Here is a 23540-nt window from a genome sequence, read left to right on the forward strand (position 1 = left end):
TTTATAATTTTTATATTTTTTAATAACTTTTAACTATTTTCCAATTTTTTACGTTTTTAACTATTTTTCAATTTTTTCTCCCAAATTATGTTGCTTCTACATTGCCGTTGTAGGAGATTAAGGTATTGTTTGACCCGGCTTTTTTACAACTTCTCTACATTTTTAAGGAGAAGTTAGGTCAAACACAATATAAATTAAGTACTTACTAAAAAAAAGTAATTTTTTTGAATGCATAAAATTGAATGGAATGAGCTTTGGCCAAAAGTTGTTGAATGTTACTTTAAAAAACTAATTCTCGACATATATATTTCAATATTATTTTTTCTTCCATTTAACTTTATTTTATTTTATTTTTTTGAACCGTTCCATTTAATTTTATTATCTTTTTATCACATATATATTTAATTTCAATATCGTTTAATCATCACAACCTTACAAATATTTTTATTCACGTTGTCATTTAATGGTACCAAATATTTTTATTTCCTTTCTTCAACCTCACAAATATACACACACATTAATGTTTAGTGTAATCTGTTATGTCCGTCTGTCTGTTTTTTTTTTGTTACGCTAATGCATATAATTTTTTTTAGTGTTGCTTGGTTGAGTGATACCTCACCGATTTTTTTTAACTGTTTTCCAATTTTTATATTTTTAAAAACTTTTAACCATTTTCCAATTTTTTCTCCCAAATTCAGTTGCTTTTACACTGCCGTTGTGAGAGATTAAGATACCTTTTAACCTGATTTTTTTTCAACTTCTCTACATTTTTAAGGAGAAGTTAGGCCAAATACAATATCAATTAAGTACTTACTAAAAAATGTACTCTTTTTAATGCATAAAATTGAATGGAATGAGCTTTGGCCAAAAGTTTTTGAATGCTACTTCAAAAAACTACTTCTTGGTAATTTATTTCACAAGCGTCTCTCTTCAATTCACGTTGGGAACTTTTTCTTTTATTTTTTTAATATTATATTACAATATGTGTGTTTCTTCCATTTAATTTTTTTTGGAACCGTCCATTTAAATTTTTTTTAAAGGAGGTTCCATTTAATTTTATTATCTTTTTATCACTTATATATTTAATTTCAATATAGTTTAATCATCACAACCTCACAAATATTTTTATTCACGCTGTCATTTAATGATACCAAATATTTTTATTTTCTTTTTTCAACCTCGCAAATATACACACACACATTAGTGTTTAGAGTAATACTTTATGTGTGTCTGTTTTTTTTGTTACCCTAATGCGTATAATTTTTTTTGGTGTTGCATAATATGTATGGTTATTTATATAAAATTTTGATTTTAATTAAAAGTAAAATTGTAGATGTCTTTTCTTCAAAAAATGTCTAGATGCCAAAAAAATTATACTTATATATATATATATATATATATATATATATATATATATATATATATATATTTGCACCTTTATATTGTAATTAACAAACTATGCATATCTTTTTCTTATTCAAAAAAAACTAAACATATATGTTTCCATGACACCAACAATGTAACAAATATAATATCATATAATATAAATTCTTATCTTTTTGAAAGACACCAAAAATATGGTATTCTTATAACGAAATTAGTTATAGAGTATAATTGAAATAGAAAAAACCAACTATTTTGATATTATTTATGTTATTATTTCAGACTCCTATTCAAATATTTAACAAGTGTCCTCGTGAGCTTGGCTCAGTTGATAGGAACAATGCATAATATATGCAAGGTCCGGGGTTCAAACTCCGGTCACCACAAAAAAAAAAATTTATATGATGATACAGATTTGTATTCATGTTACACAAAATAAACGTTATTGCGTAAATATAGTATTTGTAAAAAAAAAAAAAAACTTTTATTTTTTAACATTTTTAGGCTTCACAAAATATTTTAAACATTTTTTTATTTATTATGTTAATTCATAATAAATTCAAAGTTTTGTCCTCGTGAGTTTAACTCAGATGATAGGAACAATTCATAAATATATGCCAAGTCCGGGGTTCGAACCCCGGACACCATAAAAAACATATTCAAAGTTTGTACAATATTTTGCAAACAACATTTAACTTAAAAATAGCTTTAAAACTAAAAAAACAAAGAAAACAAACAACTTTAGCTTCTTTCTTAAAGGTCTTTATTTTAACTTTGTTTTGAAGTAACTTTTAGACCGTAAAAAACCTTGGCCAAACGGTATCTAAGTTCAGCTGGGAACACTGTTTCACTTTCTTCTTCATAAGAGGCCATTTTCTTCCTTTTTTCATGGTTCTGAGACCAAGCATGACTTGAGTTGACTGATTTTTATGGCTTGAGGGGTTCATTTTTCAACATTGTTTTAGTTTTTGCTTCATCATAGGTGGTTTTCTTCCTTTTTTCACGATTATGCATTTTAAGGTTTTTTTTTTTGTTTTTTTTCAATTGTTAGTGAATTATGTATCAGAAATTATTATGTTGCATGATTGCAGAAAAATCTTCCTTTGTAATGTGGAGTATAATAGAGGTCATGATGATTGAATTTTAGCTCATGGTAAGGTTTTGAAACAATTGTTATTTTAGATTCTGGTACTGTAGTTGAATTTTGTTCGATTCATGTGGGTTATTTTAGTTTTTGTGAGTAATCCTAAAGTTGTAACAGTTTTTATATTTGGTTTATTCTTTCCTATATCATTGAGTCGTACGAAAGTTGATTGGTGTAAATTTGTTTTTATCATATCAGTGAGGTCCAGAAGGTTGATGATACCGAAATTTGTGCATTTAAGATCAGGTTGATTTGATGATAGAAAATTGATCACATAGAAATATGTTAGATTCTTTCGATATCAGAATGAACAAAGGAAATAAAATGAAATGATGTATTATTGTATTTCTATATAGGACTTTAAATGTCAAGAGATTATGACTACATTAAGGATCTCAAAAATGATTTGGACATTTAGAAAATAGGATTTGGAGTGCTGGATTCTTGGATTGTGACTGGTAGTAATGAGAATCAACATATGAAGCTCATTATTTGCGATGCAAAGGTTAGATGAGTTAGTTAAGATTTGTTGTAATTTCTTTTATGATTTATCAATGTTACTTATTAGTGTACATTTTGATTTATTTATATTTTTTGGTTTCTTTCTCGGATTTAGGGTGATCGAGTTCATATAATAACTCGATGTAGAGAATTGGAGCATTGGAAGGCTTTGATCGAGGAAAACAAGACTTATAGTTTGTATAATTGTCATGTGTTTGATAATGACATTGCATTTAATCCCTTTAAGGTTGTTTTTGGTTCTGGTACAAAGGTGCAGAAGTATGACAAGTTGACTGAATTTCGCTTTAAGTCATTTAAGAAAATTCAAGATGGAAAATTCAAAACTGCCATTTTATATGGTATAGTTATGTGCTTTAATTTATTTCTGTGTTTTCTTCGATTATAATGTTCTTATAGATGTAATTTTTAAAATAAAAAAAAATCATCAGGCTTCTTCATGAGATTGTCAAGACAACGCCAATTGGGACTGGAAAGAAACTGTGTACGAACATTGTGTTGAAAGATAAAATGTATTATTTTCTAATTTTTCAGCATCAGATGATAGGATTTTATATAAGTTTGATAATGATCTGAAAGATGTCTTTCCTTATGTAGTGGGAATATAGTTGATGTAACCCTATGAGAAAAATACTTCGTAGCTTTATCATTTACCATCTATTTACCTTGAGTTCTTTGCTACCATTTTGTAGTCAATTGCAACCCAAATATATGTAACAATTGGTCAGGTTCGAGGCTGCTCATCAACCTACATCATCCGGTTGTTGAGAAGTTTAAGACTTATTAAATTTGCATTATGATTTCACAATACAGTGTTAGAGTAACTTATTATTTCACAATCTGATTTGATTGTTTTTTGACCATGTTTCTTAAATTATTGTCGTGACCTTAATACTTCTCAAGCTCAGAGTTAAAGCTTCAGTCAGAACTTAAGTCAGAGTTCGGCTTCTTCTCAATGTACTTCGTACAACGATTTTTCCAATCTGTCTCAGGTTAGGCCAATTGCTGAATTTATAAACTTAGTCAAGGTCTGCTTTTTTTATGCACAAACATGCTTTAAGTTTTTTTACGCATAAATTAAAAATATGTATTGCATTATTCTTTATTTCATATGCATAATTTGTGTTAGGATACATTCTGCATCACTATTTGGAAAACAACTAAATTCAATCCTAACCAGTTTGAATGGTATTATGAGAGTTGCACCAAATGTTTGAAGACATCAATGTCAACTGGTGCTAGCTATAGATGCACATGCGGGAGTGATGCTTAATTTCCATTTGTTTCAACAATGTTAATTGGTCAACGGGGTACATATAATGCACATGCATGCATTTATCTAGACTTTATATGAAGATAATAAGAAGATAAATTAGAAGTCATAGTACATTTTCTTTAGCTTAAAATCAGTTATGCTACCTTTATTTTATAAATTATATGTAACTATATCTGCATACATCTTATCCATGTTAATATGCATTAGACTAATATTGTAATTATTTCCCTGTTTAGCATTTCCCAAATGAGGTGTCAAGAACAATTCTGAAAGGAAAGCGCAAAACAATCACTCTTATTGATGACCAGACACAGAGAAAGTATAAATGTCGCCTCATTACAGCCAAAAGAGCAAGCTATGAAAATACTTGGGTGGACAATGGTTCAATTTCTGCAGTGAACGTGTGATGGAAGAAGGTGGTAAGCTCATCTTTGATCTCGAAAAGTCACCGAAGAACTTGCACGTTTGAGTTGTTCCAAAGTAGATATTTGCTGCTGAACTATTTGAACTTCTACTATTTTGACGTATCGCTTTTGACTGTAATCGTAAACTATCTTGACTTTGGGATGCTATTTGTTCTTTTCATTTTGTCTGATGTAAATATTGGCAAAAATCCCTTTTTGGTTAGTCTATGACACTTGCAGTCTCTTTTATAAACCTAACTATTATGTAACGTTAATCTGCAAATTGTTGGTTCCTTCATTGGTTCCAATTAGTATCATGTTAATTATAATGTTGTTTTCCTAATCTCTTGAACAAAATAGAACATGCTCTTTTCCTACAACAAATCTTTATAATGCTTTGGTAAATGTTTTAGAAATGTACATATATATAACATCTAATTAACACTGCAATTTGTTTTGTACCTAGCACTTTCCAAATGAGATATCAAGGACATTTCTAAAAGGAACACGGAAAACAATCACACTCATCGACAAACAAGCTCAAAAAAGGTATAAGTGTCGGCAAAGAGAGCAAGTTACGAAAAATACTTAGGCTGGTTAAACTTTTGCCGAGAACATATGTTAGAGGTAGGCGATAAGCTAATTTTTGACCTAGAGAAGCCACCTAAAAATATGCACGTTCAAGTCGTTCCCAAATAAAGATTTGGTATTCATGATCCGCACTTTCAATAGATCATCTTAACTCTAATCCTAGACTAGATTATCTTCACTCACTGATGCTACTTCTTTGCTTGATTTCATCTGTTTTAAATATGGGTATCAATCCTTTTTTGGTAACTCTATAACAACAACACTCTTTTTTATAATTTTGGATAGTATGTAATCATAATTCACACATCATTGTTTCCTTTATTGGTTCCAATTGTTTTCATCCTAAATATTATGTCAATTCTTAATCTCATAAACTGATTATATGCTCTCTTAATCAGCCCATACATATTTTACGATGAATCACAATGTTTCGTCGTTTTAACATCTCTTCTTTCAAAGATTTTTTTATCGAATACATTATTGAACCCGTGCGAAGCACGGGTTTGTAACTAGTATTCTTGTAAAAAAATTAGAATAATAGTATATCGTTGTCCTCCAAATAAGGAGAAAAGTGATAATATGATTCTGTGCAAGTGTGTGTTACTCAAAAAGCTTTTGATTACATGGAGATATTATAATTTTTATACCATTGTATTGCATCGTCTTCTTTTTCATAATATTGTTACATTATCTATTTTGAACAATATAATATATTTTTTTTGACAAAAACAATATAATATATTATATTCTCTTAATGTAGTAATATATATCTCCATGTTATCGAAAAGTTACACAAACCTAACTTTTTAAACAAAAAAGCCACTTTTGTTGTTCTAAAAGAGCTATTACTTTATCCTCTGTTACATTTAAACTTTATTTTAAATAATAAGATCAGTAGATAATTTACTGAGTTTATAGTAGCTATATTTGCCAATTTCGTATCTATTTACCAAAAAAAATCAATAAATAAGAGTAACAGATTCCTTAAAAAAATAAAAAATTACGCACGAAAACCATTTAGTCAATCATTTTTTAATTGAATTGGTTTGATTCTCTATTTTTTATTTTTAATTTCAATGAACGGATGAAACAAACCAATGTTTTTACTAAACTTTTTAGGTTCACAAAACCACAAAACAAACGACATTTGTTTGTTTGTAAAAAAAAAACGACATTTGTTTGAATATGAATCTTCTTCTTCTCCTCATTCTCTCCTTCTTCCTTATTTATCAAGTTGTATTTATCTTTCTTTAAAGTTTATATCGAAGATCAAAAGAGAGAAAAATAATATAAAATCAATAGAGAGAAGATCAAGAGAGAGATAGACACAAATTAGAGAATAGGTGAGATTATGAGAAAGATAGAATGAGAGGATCAAATCTGCATTGTACATGCTTATTATAAGTTTACTAAGATAGTATTTCATATTTTTTTTATCTTTATTGTTTCAATGAGAGTATACAAATTTTTATAAATTGTTTCAATGAGAGTATACAAATTTTTATAAATTTTGATTAAATAATTTATGTTTTTGTCAAGTAAATATCTTTTAACTATTTTTGCAAATCTATGTAAGTTGAAAATTTAAAGGTATTTTGATGTATTATTTTTTAATTCATTTCATCTAAAAAAATGAAGTTATTCTTTTAATCTCATAACAAAAAAATCAACCGATTCAAACCAAGTCGGATATTATTGTTACTTTTTGTTTGATTCTAATTCTAGAAAATATTAAAAACGAACCAATGTAAATTTGGTTAGTTTAGACAACTTTTTATTAAAAACTAAATAAAACCGAACCGTTACATCTTACTAATAAAAGTGTGGAGAATATTTGACTTTTTTAAGAAGATTATTTGACATTTTCTTTTACTCAGGTTAATTAACTTGTTTTTTTAGGAGATTAATTAACCTATCGAAACGCATAAATAGGTCTATGATATATATTTATTTTCAACAGGAAAAAAAGGTCTATCATCTATATACGAAAAAGCCGTGACATATATTGAATTCCAAATATGAGAATGATGTTAAAACTTGAGTTAGTGTGCGATTTTATGAGATACATACATCATGAACTTTTTATTTATGATGATCATTTTCTGGTTTGGTTGAATACCATGGGCGAAATTGCATGTTTTGAACTTGTCGGTTTATATTGAATTTGTTTTGATGATGAGGTTTGAGTGAGTGGTAAAGGGAAATACTTCCATGACATAGTTTTGGTGCCATTGGGGAAATCCTGGCCATTGATGTGTGTGGATGTGTGTGGGGATGTGTGTGTGATGTGTGTGTGTGTGGTGGAGATGCAAGCTATGGCACCAATGGCACCAAAGCTATGGCACCAAAGTGCTACTCGGTCAACCGCGGATTCACGTACGGGCCAGCTTTTTCATTCATTGATTGATACATTGTTTTTTTTTTTTTTTGAAGGAGTTCCATTGACATACATTGTTGTCGTATTCCATGTTTGGTATGCGGTAATGAGATGTGATTTTGGTGTATTTGGTTATATTATCTTATATTAAAATTGATTTTGTTTATCATTTTTGGTTTAATTTTTTTTAAGCAAAATAGGAAATGATTAAAATAAAAGAGGATGATGCAAAATATTGGGATCATAGATCTCACTCACACAATTAGACAACCTTAAAAGAGTAATACAAATCAAACGACACCAAAGGTGTTTAGTAGCCAACACCACACAAAGAGATATTGAAAATAACAATCTCAGTGTGAACAAGAACTATCGTCATTTTTGGTTTTGCGCTTTTTATGGTTTCTTTCAATGGATCGGAGGTCGAGAGGTGGTGGAAGTTGTATGATCTTTTAGATAGGAGCTTTTCGATGTGACCCATCTAGCATCTTTGGTGTTCAGGGATGGGAATTATTTTGAGGGTTTTTTTTTCTTTAGGGGCGAGTAGCGACAACATGTGGTGTTGGATATCGTTTTTTCAGTAGTTGTTTTCGTGAGGGAGTCTGTTTTAGATTGTGATGTGTATTTTGGTGGGTGTTGTCCTCTGGAGTGTTTTTAGGGTGTTTATTTTCGGGTGTTCCACTTATATACGGTGTCTTTTGTTTGTATTCTCAGTTTTACTGGTCTTTGTTCGTCTTGAGTAGGGATCTGGTTGTTTGATAAAATTTGCTATTAAAAAAAACCGAACACTTATCATGTGAATAGCCCAACAAACTCAACGTATGAACGTGAAACCAAACTATACAAAAAAATGTGGCATGTGAACTATGAATTTGAACGGCGATAACAACAAATCAGGAATGTGAACCACTTGTATAATGGCCTCAGAATGTGAACCCGGTCCCCAATCTTGAAACAAAACACCAAAACAAACCAAAGAAAATATCAAGGTAGGACGAAGCAAGCTCGTCGAGCTAGATCATGAACCAATGAGAATTTGCACACATACACGTCAATGGACACATAACATACGGCGGTGACACCGTCGACTGTTTGAAAAGTAGCTATACACACAAACTGATCCTACCCTACAAATGAGATGGATCAGAGAACTTGTTATGGGTTTCGAGCAAGAACGAGAAATGACACATCGCTGATGGACGAAGACGTTCAAATCTGTGATAACTCAATATATAAATCAATGCGTTGATGGCATGAGGGGTCTTCAAAAGATCACAACGGCATCAGACTAACTACACTATCTGGGATTTGTTGATCCTCCAATTTTAAGTTTTCTTCATTTTTGGTCCCTCGTCCCATTATGAAGTCGATTTTGTTTATGTGGCGTGTCTAGGTGGACAATTTTATATACATAACATCACTATTTTTTTTAATTCAATAACAAACATTTTAAAACTAAAAACAATTCCTTCAATCTTTAAATAAATAATAAACAATTACTTTTTTCTTTTATCATTGTGTGTGTTTATCATCTTCATTGTTGTTCTTCATGTTCATCACCATCTTCATAAATCGGCACAAAATTTCGGAAAACACCTTCATAAAAATGAATAAAGTCAAACACGTGTTAATCATCTTCAATAAATCTAAAACATCTTCAAAAATCAAAATCCTTGAATTCTCAATTTACCATAAATTTTTCTTACCCAATCCTTCATTGTGGACGTATTATCAAAAATTAAGAATTTTTTTTGATGGAAATGGGATTGGCAATAAGTAGGTGAAGTTGTACTACCACACATACCCAATCATGCAACCTCGTTGCAACCAATTAACAAAAAAGAAAAAAGAATAAGAGAAAATGAGATTTGTTTTAGTTTATACAAGGAAATTCTAGGGTATAATGAGAGTTTAGAGATTTTGATTTTTGAAGATGTTTTAGATTTATTATAAAAAATAGGGTTAATGTGTGTTTACCCCCCTGTAATTTGGGCGAGTTTCGGTTTTCCCCCCTGTAAAAAATTTTGTTAAAATTTAGATCCTGTAATTTGAAGATTCCGTCGAAACCCCCTGGTCGAATCTGGCACACGCCAGGTGCTGATGTGGCGTGCCACGTCACCTTTTTATGATGACGTGGCACGCTGACTTTATAATTATTTTATTTTTTATATTGTACACGTGGCATTTTTTATTTTTTTAATTAAAAAAATATTTTTAAAAATATTTTTTCTAAAAAAAACGGAAAAAATTTTTAACAAAAAAAAATGAAAAAATACCGAAAAAATTAATAAAAATGTAAAAAAAATCTGGAAAAATTAAAAAAAAGAAAACATTCTCGAAAAAATTAATAAATTTCGAAAAATTCATATTTCCAGATTTTTTTCAATACCGGAAAAATGAAAAAAATTCATTTTTTTTTCAGAAATGAATTTTTAAATATTAGAAAATAATATGTGTTTTTAGGGGGGTAAACACATATTAACCCTTGTTTTTATCCTCAGTTTTTAAATATTAGAAAATATTCTCAAATTTGTAACACATCGCAAAAAAAAATTGAAAAAATCTGAATTTTCCTAAATTTTTAAATAAATTTGTACACAGATTTTTAAAAATAAAAATATTTTCAAGATTTTTTTTTGTTGAGAAAATTTGAAAAACTTCTTTTTCGAAAAATAAAAACAATCTGGAATTTTTTTTAATATTTACGATGTATTACATGTTTTATTTGTATTGAAAATTGAGGACATTTTTGAAAAGAAACAACCAGTCCCAAAGAGCTGATTAATCTTTTTTCAAAATTAATCATTTTCAAAATTTTCAAGATTAATCATATTTATAAAAATCATGTCCGAATAACAGGATACAATGTATATTGATTGACACCGGTATATAAATCATGTTATACGGTTGAAAGACAAGTACTTTCCGAAAAAAAAAAAAGAATTTTTTTCATTTTTCCGGTATTGAAAAAAATCTGGAAATATGAATTTTTTGAAATTTATTAATTTTTTTCCCGAATGTTTTCATTTTTTTTAATTTTTCCAGATTTTATTTTTTATTTTTAAAATTTTCCAGATTTTTGTTTTCATTTTTATTAATTTTTTCGGTATTTTTTTTATTTTTTCATTTTCTTTTATTTGTTAAGAATTTTTTTCGTTTTTTTTTAAAAAATTTAAAAAATAATATTTTTTTAATAAAAAAATAAAAAATGCCACGTGTACAATTAAAAAAATAATTATACAGTCAGCGTGTCACGTCATCATAAAAAGGTGACGTGGCACGCCACATCAGCACCTGGCGTGTGCCAGATTCGACCAAGGGGGTTTTCGACGGAATCTTCAAATTACAGCGTCTGAATTTTAACAAAATTTTTTACAGGGGGAAAACCGGAACTCGCCCAAATTACAGGGGTAAACACATATTAACCCTAAAAAATATTAAAAAAAAAAGAGAAATTATCATATATTATCATTTCAATCACACATAATTTATTATTAAAAATATTTGATATACAGTTGCCTAAAAAAATTAAAAATATTTGATACATTGTTGCCTAAAAAAATATATGAAAGCTTCCTAAATTTATTAAAACAAGTTGAAGATTTAAGTCAAGGGAAATGCTAATCGGTGCCTTCGGGACACTGGTTAAACATACTAAAAGGGAAATTATATAGTAGTTAATGCATTGAAATTATATAATTAATTCATAAAAAATCAAAAACAATTTTCTTTTATGGTAATAATTTCCTTTTTTGGTATGCTTAATCAGTGCCCGGGGACGCCGGTTAGCATGACCCTTAAGTTAATTAATAAAGTAAATATGAATCATAACTAAAGATTTAATCTGCATACAACAAAATTTTAATTTTTCATTCAATTAGATCATTTGTTGATGATATTTGTGACACCCTAAATCCCAAGAATAATTATTGCTATTATTTAATTAAAAATAGAGTTTGGTTCGCAGCGGAAAGTGTCAAATAAAAACTTCTCTAATGATATAGGAATTCTTCCACAAAATTTAGGATATCACACTGGCTCATAACAAACATAATTCATATTTCACTTCATTAAACATTATAGTAATAATAACATCGAATCTTTTTCTTTTGAAAATATTTCATTTTACATCATAGACAATGGTTTTCTTGCACAAAATTAAATAAGTAAGCATATCCCTTTTCCCGTGTCACTATCAGAGCGGTGCTTTTCCCCAAAATAATCGACGACACAAGACAAGTCCTCACGAAAGGCATGCACTTGACTCCAAGACTCATAACCTATATAACTACGGTTTCGCAACCGCAGGGCCAAGCCAGCAAACATAAACAACGAAGGGGTGAGTTCCGAGAACATGTAATAGTATAAAAAAATGAGAAGAACACGTAAGCAATTAAGTCAAAGTCGTTTCACATCACAAACATATTATTCAGAACCTTAAAGAATATACTATATCATCTCAATCTATATTAGTAGAAAATATCATCACAACTTAAGGACCAAAAAAAAACTTCACAAACACAATGGCACAATTCAATTCCAACTAGTCACAACACATGTAGTCACCAATAACCATCTTCATAAGGACATCAACGAATAATCACCTTCATCGTCTCACACAATTACATTAATAGACATCACAAAGTAATTCGTTAAAACATTACAACTTAACTTCGTTAAAACATTACAACTTAACAACTTGACTCGACAACACGACTCAACTTGACAATGCACTCTTAACAACTTAACAACTTAAATCATCGTGAAACTTCTTGATATGCAAATGCATGTGGTACCATTCAACAACATATATGAGCGTAATTAGGCTCCTCAACAAGTGAGCATAAAGCTGCCGGGCTTAAAGCCCCCAACGTAGTGTGAGCACAAGGGCTGTCGGGCCTAAAGCCCCCAACTTTAATGAGCACAAAGGCTGCCGGGCCTAAAGCCCCCAACTTTAATGAGCACAAAGGCTGCCGGGCCTAAAACCCCCAACTTTAATGAGTATGCAATGGACTCAACTCCTACAACTTAGACATCCTGAACTTCTTAAACAACTTATATGATTCCAATAATTTGGACAACTTCTTACGACTTCACAACTTAGACCGACACTTACAACTTTATGACATTAATGGTCAACAGCATCAAACGATAAACATCAACATCTTTAAATAGCATCATTATCAAATACACATCATTAAATAGCACTTCAGTTATACATCATCAATTTAACACATCAATTTCACATCATCAAATAATTCACAAATTACACTTAGTCAAATAATACATCAACTATACTTCTTAAATATCACATCTTTACATACCACATCTTTAAATCATATACATCTTCAAATATCACATAGTCAAATAATATATTTCATTTACCCATCTTAAAATAATACATTTAGCACTATGGTATCCAAGACACATCTATAAGGAGAATAAATCTTATTTCAAACACATTCAAAGATAGTAAGAATAATTTCAATTATTATCTCTATAAAATCACTTAAAAAAATAAACTATTATTTATACTAGGCATACGACACCACTACAATTCCAACTTCTAATACATAACATCACATCTATATCAATCATTAAATAAGTCATCAATCTAAATAGTTGCAGCAAATCAAGCATAAGCACCACAAATTTATCCATGACTTCAAATACCACATATTCACATAGTTTAAATCAAGCAACACCTTAATAATGTTTCTAATTCTTCTTTTAACCTCCCACATCTAAATTTGCACATTAATTAATTATTCTCTCAAAGGGCTACAACCGTCGCGGTGAGCCCCGAATGAACTTTGGGAAATACGGCTTTCCCGTTCATCCCAATTAATTTACACTCATGATCTCGAACTCTTCTCTCTCACCCCATACCTGGATTGAAGCTTTCACAATATATAACTAACTAAACGGCACAACAACGGCTCCAAACAGAGTGATAGGTTCACATCTCCTTTCTGGTCGGCGTAGAGGAAAAGAACCCATATGACAACCTATCTAATGTAGTAGCCAGTTTGTTTCACCCTCACAATGACTTTTCTCTTCACCGTTGACAATTGTTTTAAGCTGCTGCCAGTTCTCTCGAGGTACGGCTGATGTGTTTCCGTATTAGGTTAGTTTTTCTTCGTTTCACTATGCGGCACTAATTCTTTTATTTTTTGATCAGTTGTCTTACCCCCTTAGGTCAAAGTATCTATTTATACACCAGTAACTAAGTAGCCAGGCTTGTGTTAATGGATCATAAACACGTCTAGTAATATATTAACCTACTAGTGATTCTAGCCCAACCCACCGTATGGCTATTATTCTAATTCTAATTATACTACTTTATAATTTGTAAAAAATACACTTTTCTCTAATGATTATTTTTAATAAAATCAATATGTTTAATATTCATGTAAATTATTAAGACAAACACATGAAGGCAAGATTAGAAAATTATCACATCATAGCATAAACCCTTAATATAATAATATTTTATCTCTATATTACTAAAATATAATATTGAGAAATTTGGGGTGTTACAATATTTGAACCCATTATGTTAATAAAAATTAACTTCATACATTATTATCTTTTTTTCTTTTCTTTTCAAGTAACTTATGGCGGCAATTACTTACAGTTTATGGCATGCTTGTAATCAGGCTGTTTTTGAAGACGTTATTGTCCCTGAGCTTACCATCATCCAACGTGCCAGTTCCAGTGTCACTGCTTTCCTTCAGGCCACCTCTGATGCATCAGACACTTTGCATGATAATTACCCCCCTCGCGCGAGCAACCACACCAATCAGCATAACAGCAGCTCGCACTCAGATCGTTTCTGGGTCAAACCAGTCCCACCTTGTCTAAAAGCTAATACGGACGCTAATCTTCAGCTCCCAGGGAGATGGGGTATGGGTTGTATCATTCGTGATGAGGATGGTCTTGTTCAAGTAGCTGCTACTTGGAGTCGGAATGGTTTTGAAGACGCTTTTGTCGCTGAAGCTTTTGCTTTGTATGCAGCTATGGTGTTGGCCCTTTCCTATGGTTATACGCAGATGATCTTTGAAGGTGACTGCAAAGTGGTTATTGATAAACTAAAGAAGAAGAGCACTAATGATAGATCTTATCTGGGATCTATTCTCAAGGAAATCTGGAATTTGATTGGCTATTTTGAGATATGTAAATTTCAATTCACCCCTAGGAATTGTAACCAAGTAGCACATAGTTTAGCTTCTTTGGCTCATGTTGAGACCAATAATATCTGGTGGGCCGAAGTTCCTAGTCCGGCCCAAGCTATGTACTTTTCTGATATAATTCATTAATAAATGTTGTTTATTTTCAAAAAAAAAAAAAAAATTAGAATTTCATCTGTAATGTAAATAAATTGAGAATTCAAAGTTTTACCTTCGGTTTCTACATATATAGGGGGTGTTTGTTTTAAGTTATATTTGTAGATTCCTGGGAATAAAATCATAAAAATGCACATGTCGATGTTTGTTACAAGTTTATTAAATTTTATTCCCGGGTATAAAATGTTCCTGGTAATAGAAAAGTTTTCCCAGAGAAAATGGTGGGAATAAAGTTCCCATGGGGATGAGAATTAAATTATGGGTCCGTTTGTTACGGATTAAAATAAAAGTGATTTTAATATAAAATAATTTAGAGATTATATTTTAAAGACTTTGTGAAAAATCAGAATCTATTTTGCGTTTGTTTACTGTAATAAAAATAACTTTTTTTTAACAAATAATTTAGTTTGTTTGGATACAACTATATAAAAGAGATTTTTTGTTACAAAATTAGTTCAATCTTTTAAATCATATTTTCTCTCTCCTCTAAAAAAAATCTATTTTTTGAGAAGCTGCTCTTAAGAGCTTCTCATTTGAAGCTGTTTTTAGATTATTTTTAGATTATGATTTTTAAAAAAATCTGTAACAAACGGATGCAAAATTCTTAAAAGTGATTATTTTTTTAAAAAAGTGATTTTTACCTTAAAAAAGCTATAACAAACGGGCTCTATGTGTAATTACCTATTATATTCCCTATTTTTAAGGTTCCTTGTAATATTATAATGTTAACCAAACATCTTTTTTCTAAAAACCTTGGAATAAAATTCTTATCTTTATATTCCAAGGAATGTTATTTCTATGAATAAATTTGGTACACTTAAAACAAACACACCCATAATGTAATATCTCTCTACTTTTTTTTTTATTTTTATTTTTGGTACAATTAATCTCTCTAGTTTGATAAGTGTGTAAATGATAATTTTACTTTAATTAATTTTGAGAAATATTTTTGACGTCACTGAAGAATTTAAAATTGTAATGAAGTGAGATATCGATAAGGGTAAGGTATAAGAAGAGTTTAGAGAATCTAGATGATGGGGTCAGTCAGTAAAGAAGTGTTCTAGTTAGGATAGTGTGTAATTCGAAAAACCCCTCATCTTGTTTCTTCCTTTTCCTTTAATCTTATTCTTAATTATTATGGAAGCACTTTCCCTTCCAACAATCAGTGTTACCAATTCCAACAGCAACACCTCCTACATTTCACTAAGTGCTGCTACTAATTATGCCTCACTCTCTTCCTTACAACACCGTCTTTCTTCCTCAACCAGACTCTTCACCATGGTTGGTATTTCTTCTTCTGTTATTATTAATGAAATATGTGAATAAAAATTGATATTTGTTGCATTGCATTTCCTTTGCAGAAGAAGAATGTTGTTCGTGTAAAAGCTGAGAATGAAGATTTTGAATTGAAGCAAGTCAGGGATATGGCTGCTGCCAGAAAGAGATGGGAAGCTCTGGTTGGTTTTTCACTTTTTTTTTTTTTTTTAATTCAATTTCATTTCTTAACATAACATTACTCCAAATAATGCGAGACTCTTGAAGCGAACCGAGAGAAAATGAAATGCTAGCTAGGGATGATGCATTTCTCGAAATAATAAAAACAATTCCTTTTCATTTTCATTGTTTCCTAAAAAATGTATACGGTTGTTGACTGTGATAGTCTATTATCTCTTTGTTAACAAGCCAAATTAACACAAATTTTTAAAAATGAAGCCTAGATTTTGGTTGAATTGAATTTTCTTATTCTAGCTATTTGTTTGGTGATGGTGGTATAGATTATTTGGGATTTCTCAAAGGCTTGAGCTTAAGCATCCTTAATACACTGTATTTTTTATAGACACAGATTTGTAATTGATAGCCATGTTAGTTTCTGGTTCGAATCCAGGACCTATTGCTTAAAACTCATTCAATGTCTCTTACCTTACCAACCGAGCTACCTACACGGCACTCTTTAGTAAACTGTATAATCTAATAGTGTTTGTTATCGGTGCTATCTTTTATATGATTAAACACCTTTCATACTGCAGTTTCCTTTTGTGTTTGGATGGCTGTATTTTAATGGGGTTTGTTTGTGTTTGTTTTGTAGCTCAGGGATGAAAAAATTAAGGTTCTTACCCCAAGGGAAGCTGGATATGCAGTTCAGCTTTCAAACAAGCCCCTTCTTGATGTTCGGCCCTCAAATGAACACAACAAGGTTTATCCTATGATGCAGCTCTTGCTTTTGTTTACCTTGGCCAATATACTGCACTTGCACATCGATTCTATTAAACTTTCATAACTGTAGTTCTTACTGAAAATAATTAATTTGCTCTCTTGCTTTTGTTTTTTTCAATTCTTGTAAATAAACCACACATTATTGTTGTGATCTTTGATTGCTATTTTTGCATGTTTTGAAGGCATGGGTGAAAGGTTCAACCTGGATTCCAATATTCAATGTCGATGATGGTCTAGATGTTGGAACCATTCCCAGGAAAATCACAAATTTTGCTATGGGTATTAAAAGATCTATGCTGAGTCTTTCATTACATTTATACAATCGATTATATTGCATTTGACCTGATGTTGTGAACAGGAGGTTGGTGGAGTGGCATGCCTACACTGTCTTTTGACAAGTATCATAAACTATCTTTACTCTTGTTCTTCTGACTCTTTCTCTGTGCACTTCAATTTTATTATTCATTTCTTTACTCTCTTCAACAGCTTGTTCTTACCCAAAGTTGCGGAGAAGTTCCCCAAAGATGCAGAACTAATTGTTGCATGCCAGAAGGGACTGAGGTGAGCTCTATACATTCAATAGGTTGCATACTGATTTTAGTTGCTTCTAATTATAATTTTCCATTTCCTTAAAATGTATTTGGTAATTGGTACAGTACAGCCCCTTGTGTTTTGAGTCACATTTCATTTTTTAAATCTTTGGTTCAATCAAATTATTGTGGTTGATCCATCTCTAATCATTTAACAAGTGTCTGCCAAATAGACAATGTAAACCTTATGTTGTTCTGAACCTGATTGTTGGCCAGATCATTAGCTGCTTGTGAACTACTATATAATGCCGGTTACACAAACCTGTTTTGGGTTCAAGGAGGCTTTGATGCTGCTGAAGAAGAGGCATGTTTTCCCATTTCAGTTTTCTGAATTTCTATTGTGCTGTACTCTAATTAAATTTAGGAAAATAAAAATAACTTCTCTGGTGAGCTTAATCCTTTTGGTCTGTTGTGGAGCAGGATCTTGTCGTGGAGGGTTCAGCGCCTCTTAAGTTTGCAGGAATTGGTGGTGTTTCGGAATTCCTTGGGTAGCTATCTAATCTCACCTCTAACCTTACTTCCTAATTTCTAATGCTACAATATCATGATGAATTCTAATTTGGCTTGTTAGTTTAAGAGTTCTCTGATGGATAACATAATATATATTTTTTTTGAAAGGACATTAATTATTTTGTAATTTATATTGTTTGCAATGTTTTCTCATGAATTCATGCCAGTTGCCACACTAGAACATTATACTTCTCACAAGTTTAATTGGTTGGTAACACTGATATAAAATCTACGTTCAAAATTACTTTATTGTTGTTTGGGGCATGGTATAGTGCATGGGCAGAATTCAAAGTTGATGCATGTTGAAGACCCATGGTGATTTTTTTTTTTTTTTTTTTTAAGAAAAAACTTCAATGACGAGATATCTTTATTTTTTCATATGCTGGTTTCTCTTGATTTTTTTAAACAATTTCAATGACAAAAGGGAGGTTTGATGTTAATAACTATCAATTTGGGAATTGATTTATTTTTTCCTAGATCGACGGACAGTCTATTGGCATTGATTTATATGTAGTCCTGCCAAAAGATGAAACTACATGCTACTTTACTAATCAATTTTGAGATCGGTTGTCAAATTATCATTATATGCATACGAGTAACTTAACTGCAATTCTTATGTCATTGGGAAATGACATAAGAACCATGTGTTATGTATTCCAGATTGCCATGAATTCATGATAAACGATCATATGTAAATTCTTGCTGACAATAGTAGCACAAAAGTTGTATAAGCTAGTTTTCTTGTTGCATCACATAACAAGAAATTGATTCATCATCTATTTGACGACAACTTTTCTGCATGTAGAAGAATGTTCATAGATCGTTGGCCATTGTAATTGCACAAACTTAATTGCATTATGCATATATATCTTTTTGCTTACGATATGCAGGCTTCAAAGAATTCTTGATACAATCTAAAAAATCAGAACAATTTTAAAAGTTTGGTAAATTTCTGACTGCAATATTATTTCCAGTTGGACTGATCAACAAAGAGCTGCTGCAGCCAAGGAAGGTTGGGGATACAGATTAGTGTTTTCGGCACGCCTGGTAATTAATCTATTGTATGCTTTAATTTGTGAATTTTATTTCTCAATTTTGACATCACAAATTTGAATGGTTATTGCGTAGATTGGAGTATTTCTTGTTGCCGATGCATTATTTATTGGCGCTCAGCAAATTGGGCGCTATCTTCAGGAGATTAGGACCCATTGAGATACTATGGTTACATTTGAGTTATTGATTTATCCTGGTGTAGACAATGTTCCTTGTGGATGAGAAAATAGAGACAACTAGCTGAGGAACTCAATTTTGAATGCCGGCCTTGTCAGAGGCTTATTGCCCATGGTTTAGTTAGATTTACCAGCAGGTGCTTTCTGAAATTTATGTTATAATGGGATCATAAATCCAAGTTTAGATGGGCTGTGGTCCTAGTTTAGGTTTCTTCCATGTGCTATGCACTAATAGTGTTTTTTGGCCAAACTCTTGTATGTGATAATACTGCTTCGTGAATGTTAATATTTTGGCACGTGCATGTATTGTAGACGTTGATATAGTAAATGAATTCCGAACTGTGATTATATTGTTGCATAACAGAAACCCTTACTGCTGTGGATAAATTAAGGTATTGATGTGGGTATGTTTGTGTTTGACCGTATCTGTTGAGAATTTCTTCTCTCCTTGTGAAATTAGGCTGTTTTAGGCTGTTGATCGTTTCTGAAAAGGAGAAGACATTTTGCAACAAATGTTAACACTAAGTAGTAGCATAACAAGAGCCTCTAAGCATCAAAGGATGTATGTTGGCCTTTCAGTTTTGTTATTTTCGCTACATTTCCATTATTGTAAAATCAAGATGAAGAAAACAAAATGGTTGACAAATTGCAGATGCTCCTCAATTCCCTGTTCTTTCTCTGTCCCTTACTTAAGCTGATTGTTGTAATAAACAATTTTCGGAAACACAGAGATTGCAGGTGTTGCATACTTCTAAAAATAGTTTCTGTTAACTAATTTTCAGAGTCTCCTCCAAAATTTTGATTTCAATTTCTTTTACGAATCCCTCTGGGCTCTGGTTTATGGACGTGACATTGTAAACATTTTTTTTTTCTTTCTATTTACCCCAAGCACTAGAAATCGCCGAGTTGATAAATGAAAGAAGAAAATACCACACAAACCATGGTTATCCAACTTAAAAAATATAATGTTTTAATCTTTGATGAGAAAATCAAAAGTTTATATTTGTTTACGGTCACACATATACATACATCAATAAAAAGCAAATCCAGAATTCACACGTTTTTTTTGCTGTATCATGAGTCTTCATAGAATGTATACGGCTTTGCAACAACAAGAAGATTTTCTCTCCTGTGCATTGAGATGCCAAAAACTTCAGTGAGATCCAAGTCTTTTGCTGTAATACAAGGAGGAAGCTCCCAATCAAAGCTATAGAGGAGTTGACCTAGAGCAAGCTCAACAACTGCAATGGCAAATGTAATAGCTGGACAACCTCTTCTGCCTGCTCCAAAAGGTATTAGCTCAAAATCCTGCCCCTTATAATCAATATTACTTTCTAAAAATCTTTCTGGTTTAAATGCAGTTGGATCTTCCCAACTTTCCGGATTCCTACCAATTGCCCAAGCATTGACAAAAATTCTTGTTTTAGCTGGAATTTTGTACCCTTCTAAGATAATATCTTCCATGGATTCTCTAGGGACTAATACTGGTACTGCAGGGTGCAGCCGAAATATCTCTTTAATTACAGCCTTCATGTACTGCAGTTGATGCAAATCACTCTCTGCAACAACTCTTCTTTCTCGCAGGATGCTACGCACTTCCTTTTGTGCTTTTTCCATGACACGAGGATTCATTAGCAGCTCTGTCATTGCCCAATCAAGGGTAATAAATGTTGTATCAGTTCCAGCAGCAAACATATCCTGCAAAAAAAAAAAAAAAGGAGAGAAACAAAGTATTGTCAAAATGTCATTAGTCAATTCAGCAAAGTGAATAATATCTCATGCCTTATCCACTTTCAACATACTGAGAGATAAACCAATACATGGTTATTAAGGCTTCATCACTTACCAGGATTATTGCCTTGATATTATCAATGGTAAGAGGCATCTCACCCGAGTCATTCTCTTGTACCTCAAGTAAAATATCTACAAGGTCCTTATGCTCCTTTATTTTGTTGCAAGCCTTGTGTTCACTCACTATCTGATCAATGAGTTGATCAAATTTTTTTGAAGTGTCTTGGAGTCTTGCTTTCATACCTGTCAAGCTGTGTATGAATTCCAAGGAAGGAAAAAAATCACCAACGCTGAATCCTCCAAGGAGTTCCTGGTACTCATCAAGCATCTTTTGGAAACCATATTTTTTACTCTCCCCTCCTTCTGTAAAGTCCCTTCCAAACGCTACGCGGCAAACAACATTATTTGCATAAAGTCCCAATATCTTGGACAAATTGATAGTTCCTGAATAAGACCCTGCAATCCTATGAACTAAGCTAGCAACTTCTTCTTCTCTAACAGCACTGTATGAGTTTACCCTTTTGGCACTTAGAAGCTCAAGTATGCAAATTTTTCTCACATGCCTCCAGTAAGCACTGTAAGGAGCGAAAGCGATGTCCGTACAATTGTAAAAGAGGTACTTAGCTGAAAACAGTTGCGGTCGGCTTGCGAGTGCAAGATCATGTGTTTTCAACACCTCCTTTGCTAGTCTAGCAGATGAAACAACCACTGTTGAGATTTCTCCAAGTTGTAAGAAAATTATGGGTCCATATTTATCTGCAAGGCCTTGTAAAGATATGTGGGGCATGGTGCCAAGCTGGTGAAGGTTGCCAATGAAAGGTATTGTTGGAGGACCAGGAGGTAGATTGGAACTTCTCTTTCTTGAATTGTTTATGAAAAATTTCATCAATAGAGCTATGAAAATGAATACACAGAGGAAGAATGGTTTGTGGCTTTCCTTGAGCCATTGGAACATAGCCATTTGATAGACTGAGGGAGTGTAGTTTGCAAAGTGCTATACGATATGGTGCCGTTATGTTAAGATTTAACCTTATCATATTGTATTTTTTAGGGAAAAAAAAACCTTATCATGTTGCATGGTTCTGTTCCATGCTAAAATGTGAACCAACGTGTAGAGGAAACCAGATTCACTAAATTAATAAATAAAATATCTCATCACTAACTGAGATCAGTCGGCTCACACTCACATTAGACCTTCACCAAATCATCTCTTGAATTGTTCACAAACATATTATCTGTGTTATTTTTGTCAATAGAAACTCAAGCTATGCCTGTGGTATCTATTGACTGTTGTTAGTGTGAAAAGTTGTTACGCTGTCAATTAATCACAACCGTTCATATATATATTACTATAGAAATAAAAATACGATTGCTAGCAGTGTAAAACATGTTTATATGAATTAAATCTATTTGGTGTAAAGCCAAAAAAAAAGCTTTAGGTGAAAAATTTCATCTAGTTTAGTAGACTCGAGATTGGAACATTAACATCTTAGCTAGGGGTCTAACCTACGTCACGCTCGAGTGCTCTTAAGTCTTTTGCCCCCTTAGTCTCGACTAAGAGTTATGACTCTGATACACCAAAAAAATCTCACATTGTTTGAGAGTGGAGACAAAATTTAGTTTATAAACAATACTCAACCTCATTAGTTCAACGAAGTACTTTTTACAAATGAAAGAACTCTGATGACTCAAACATGACTCAAAACAAACAATACCTCGTAAGTGCAATGTTGCTGACTCGTGTTTGGAACAATATATAACATGCATATTTGAACATAGTTATAAACAAAATTTGCATTTTATTTTCTTTTGATAGAACAATTTGCATGGTTAATGATGTTTAGAATTATGATTAATTGTGCTAAGTTGATAATTAATCAATTGTGATATTTTTCTTACATATATATATATATATATTTTTTTTTTATAGAACAATTTTTATTATATTTATTGACCAACTACATGACTAGTAACTGCTTATTTTTAATTTGTGTTAACCTTATAAACTTTTATCAAAGTATCGTATCAAAATTTTCAGTCAAAAACACATAACTTTTTTTTTTCTGTTTTTCTTTCACCAATTATTATTATGAATTTAAAAAGCAAACTCAATTATTTATCAAAAAGAAAAATGAAAAAAAGTAGCACACGCAAACCATGGTTAAA

The 23540-nt window shown here is 31.4% G+C and overlaps 3 protein-coding genes and 1 long non-coding RNA gene across 4 annotated transcripts; 2 read left to right on the top strand and 2 right to left on the bottom strand.

Moving 5' to 3' along the window:
* Positions 1-11736: 11736 nt before the first annotated feature.
* Positions 11737-13880, bottom strand: LOC146940265 (uncharacterized). Its single transcript, XR_015031950.1, has 2 exons — positions 13584-13880; positions 11737-11982 (listed from the first exon to the last, which is right to left on the bottom strand). It is a non-coding gene; the product is annotated as an uncharacterized LOC146940265 (long non-coding RNA).
* A 431-nt stretch (positions 13881-14311) lies between these two features.
* On the top strand, positions 14312-15013 carry LOC146940266 (uncharacterized). The gene has a single exon (XM_085749862.1). It carries the CDS (start codon positions 14312-14314, stop codon positions 15011-15013), a length of 702 nt encoding a protein of 233 aa, XP_085605988.1.
* Positions 15014-16036: 1023 nt separating this feature from the next.
* LOC146940267 (Rhodanese/Cell cycle control phosphatase superfamily protein) lies at positions 16037-19944 on the top strand. The gene is made up of 10 exons (XM_085753949.1): positions 16037-16321; positions 16402-16497; positions 17127-17234; positions 17437-17533; positions 17613-17652; positions 17741-17815; positions 18061-18148; positions 18265-18332; positions 19329-19401; positions 19483-19944. The coding sequence occupies exons 1-10, from the start codon at positions 16178-16180 to the stop codon at positions 19564-19566; spliced, it is 873 nt and encodes a 290-aa protein (XP_085610075.1). The 5' UTR covers positions 16037-16177; the 3' UTR covers positions 19567-19944.
* Positions 19945-20536: 592 nt separating this feature from the next.
* Positions 20537-22613, bottom strand: LOC146940268 (cytochrome P450 71AP13-like). The gene is made up of 2 exons (XM_085753948.1): positions 21430-22613; positions 20537-21281 (listed from the first exon to the last, which is right to left on the bottom strand). The coding sequence occupies exons 1-2, from the start codon at positions 22333-22335 to the stop codon at positions 20658-20660; spliced, it is 1530 nt and encodes a 509-aa protein (XP_085610074.1). The 5' UTR covers positions 22336-22613; the 3' UTR covers positions 20537-20657.
* Positions 22614-23540: the final 927 nt, after the last annotated feature.

Source organism: Medicago sativa, chromosome 3 (genome assembly GCF_051527215.1).
Source record: "Medicago sativa cultivar Bolivia chromosome 3, Bolivia_mono, whole genome shotgun sequence".
Classification (NCBI taxonomy): domain Eukaryota; kingdom Viridiplantae; phylum Streptophyta; class Magnoliopsida; order Fabales; family Fabaceae; genus Medicago; species Medicago sativa.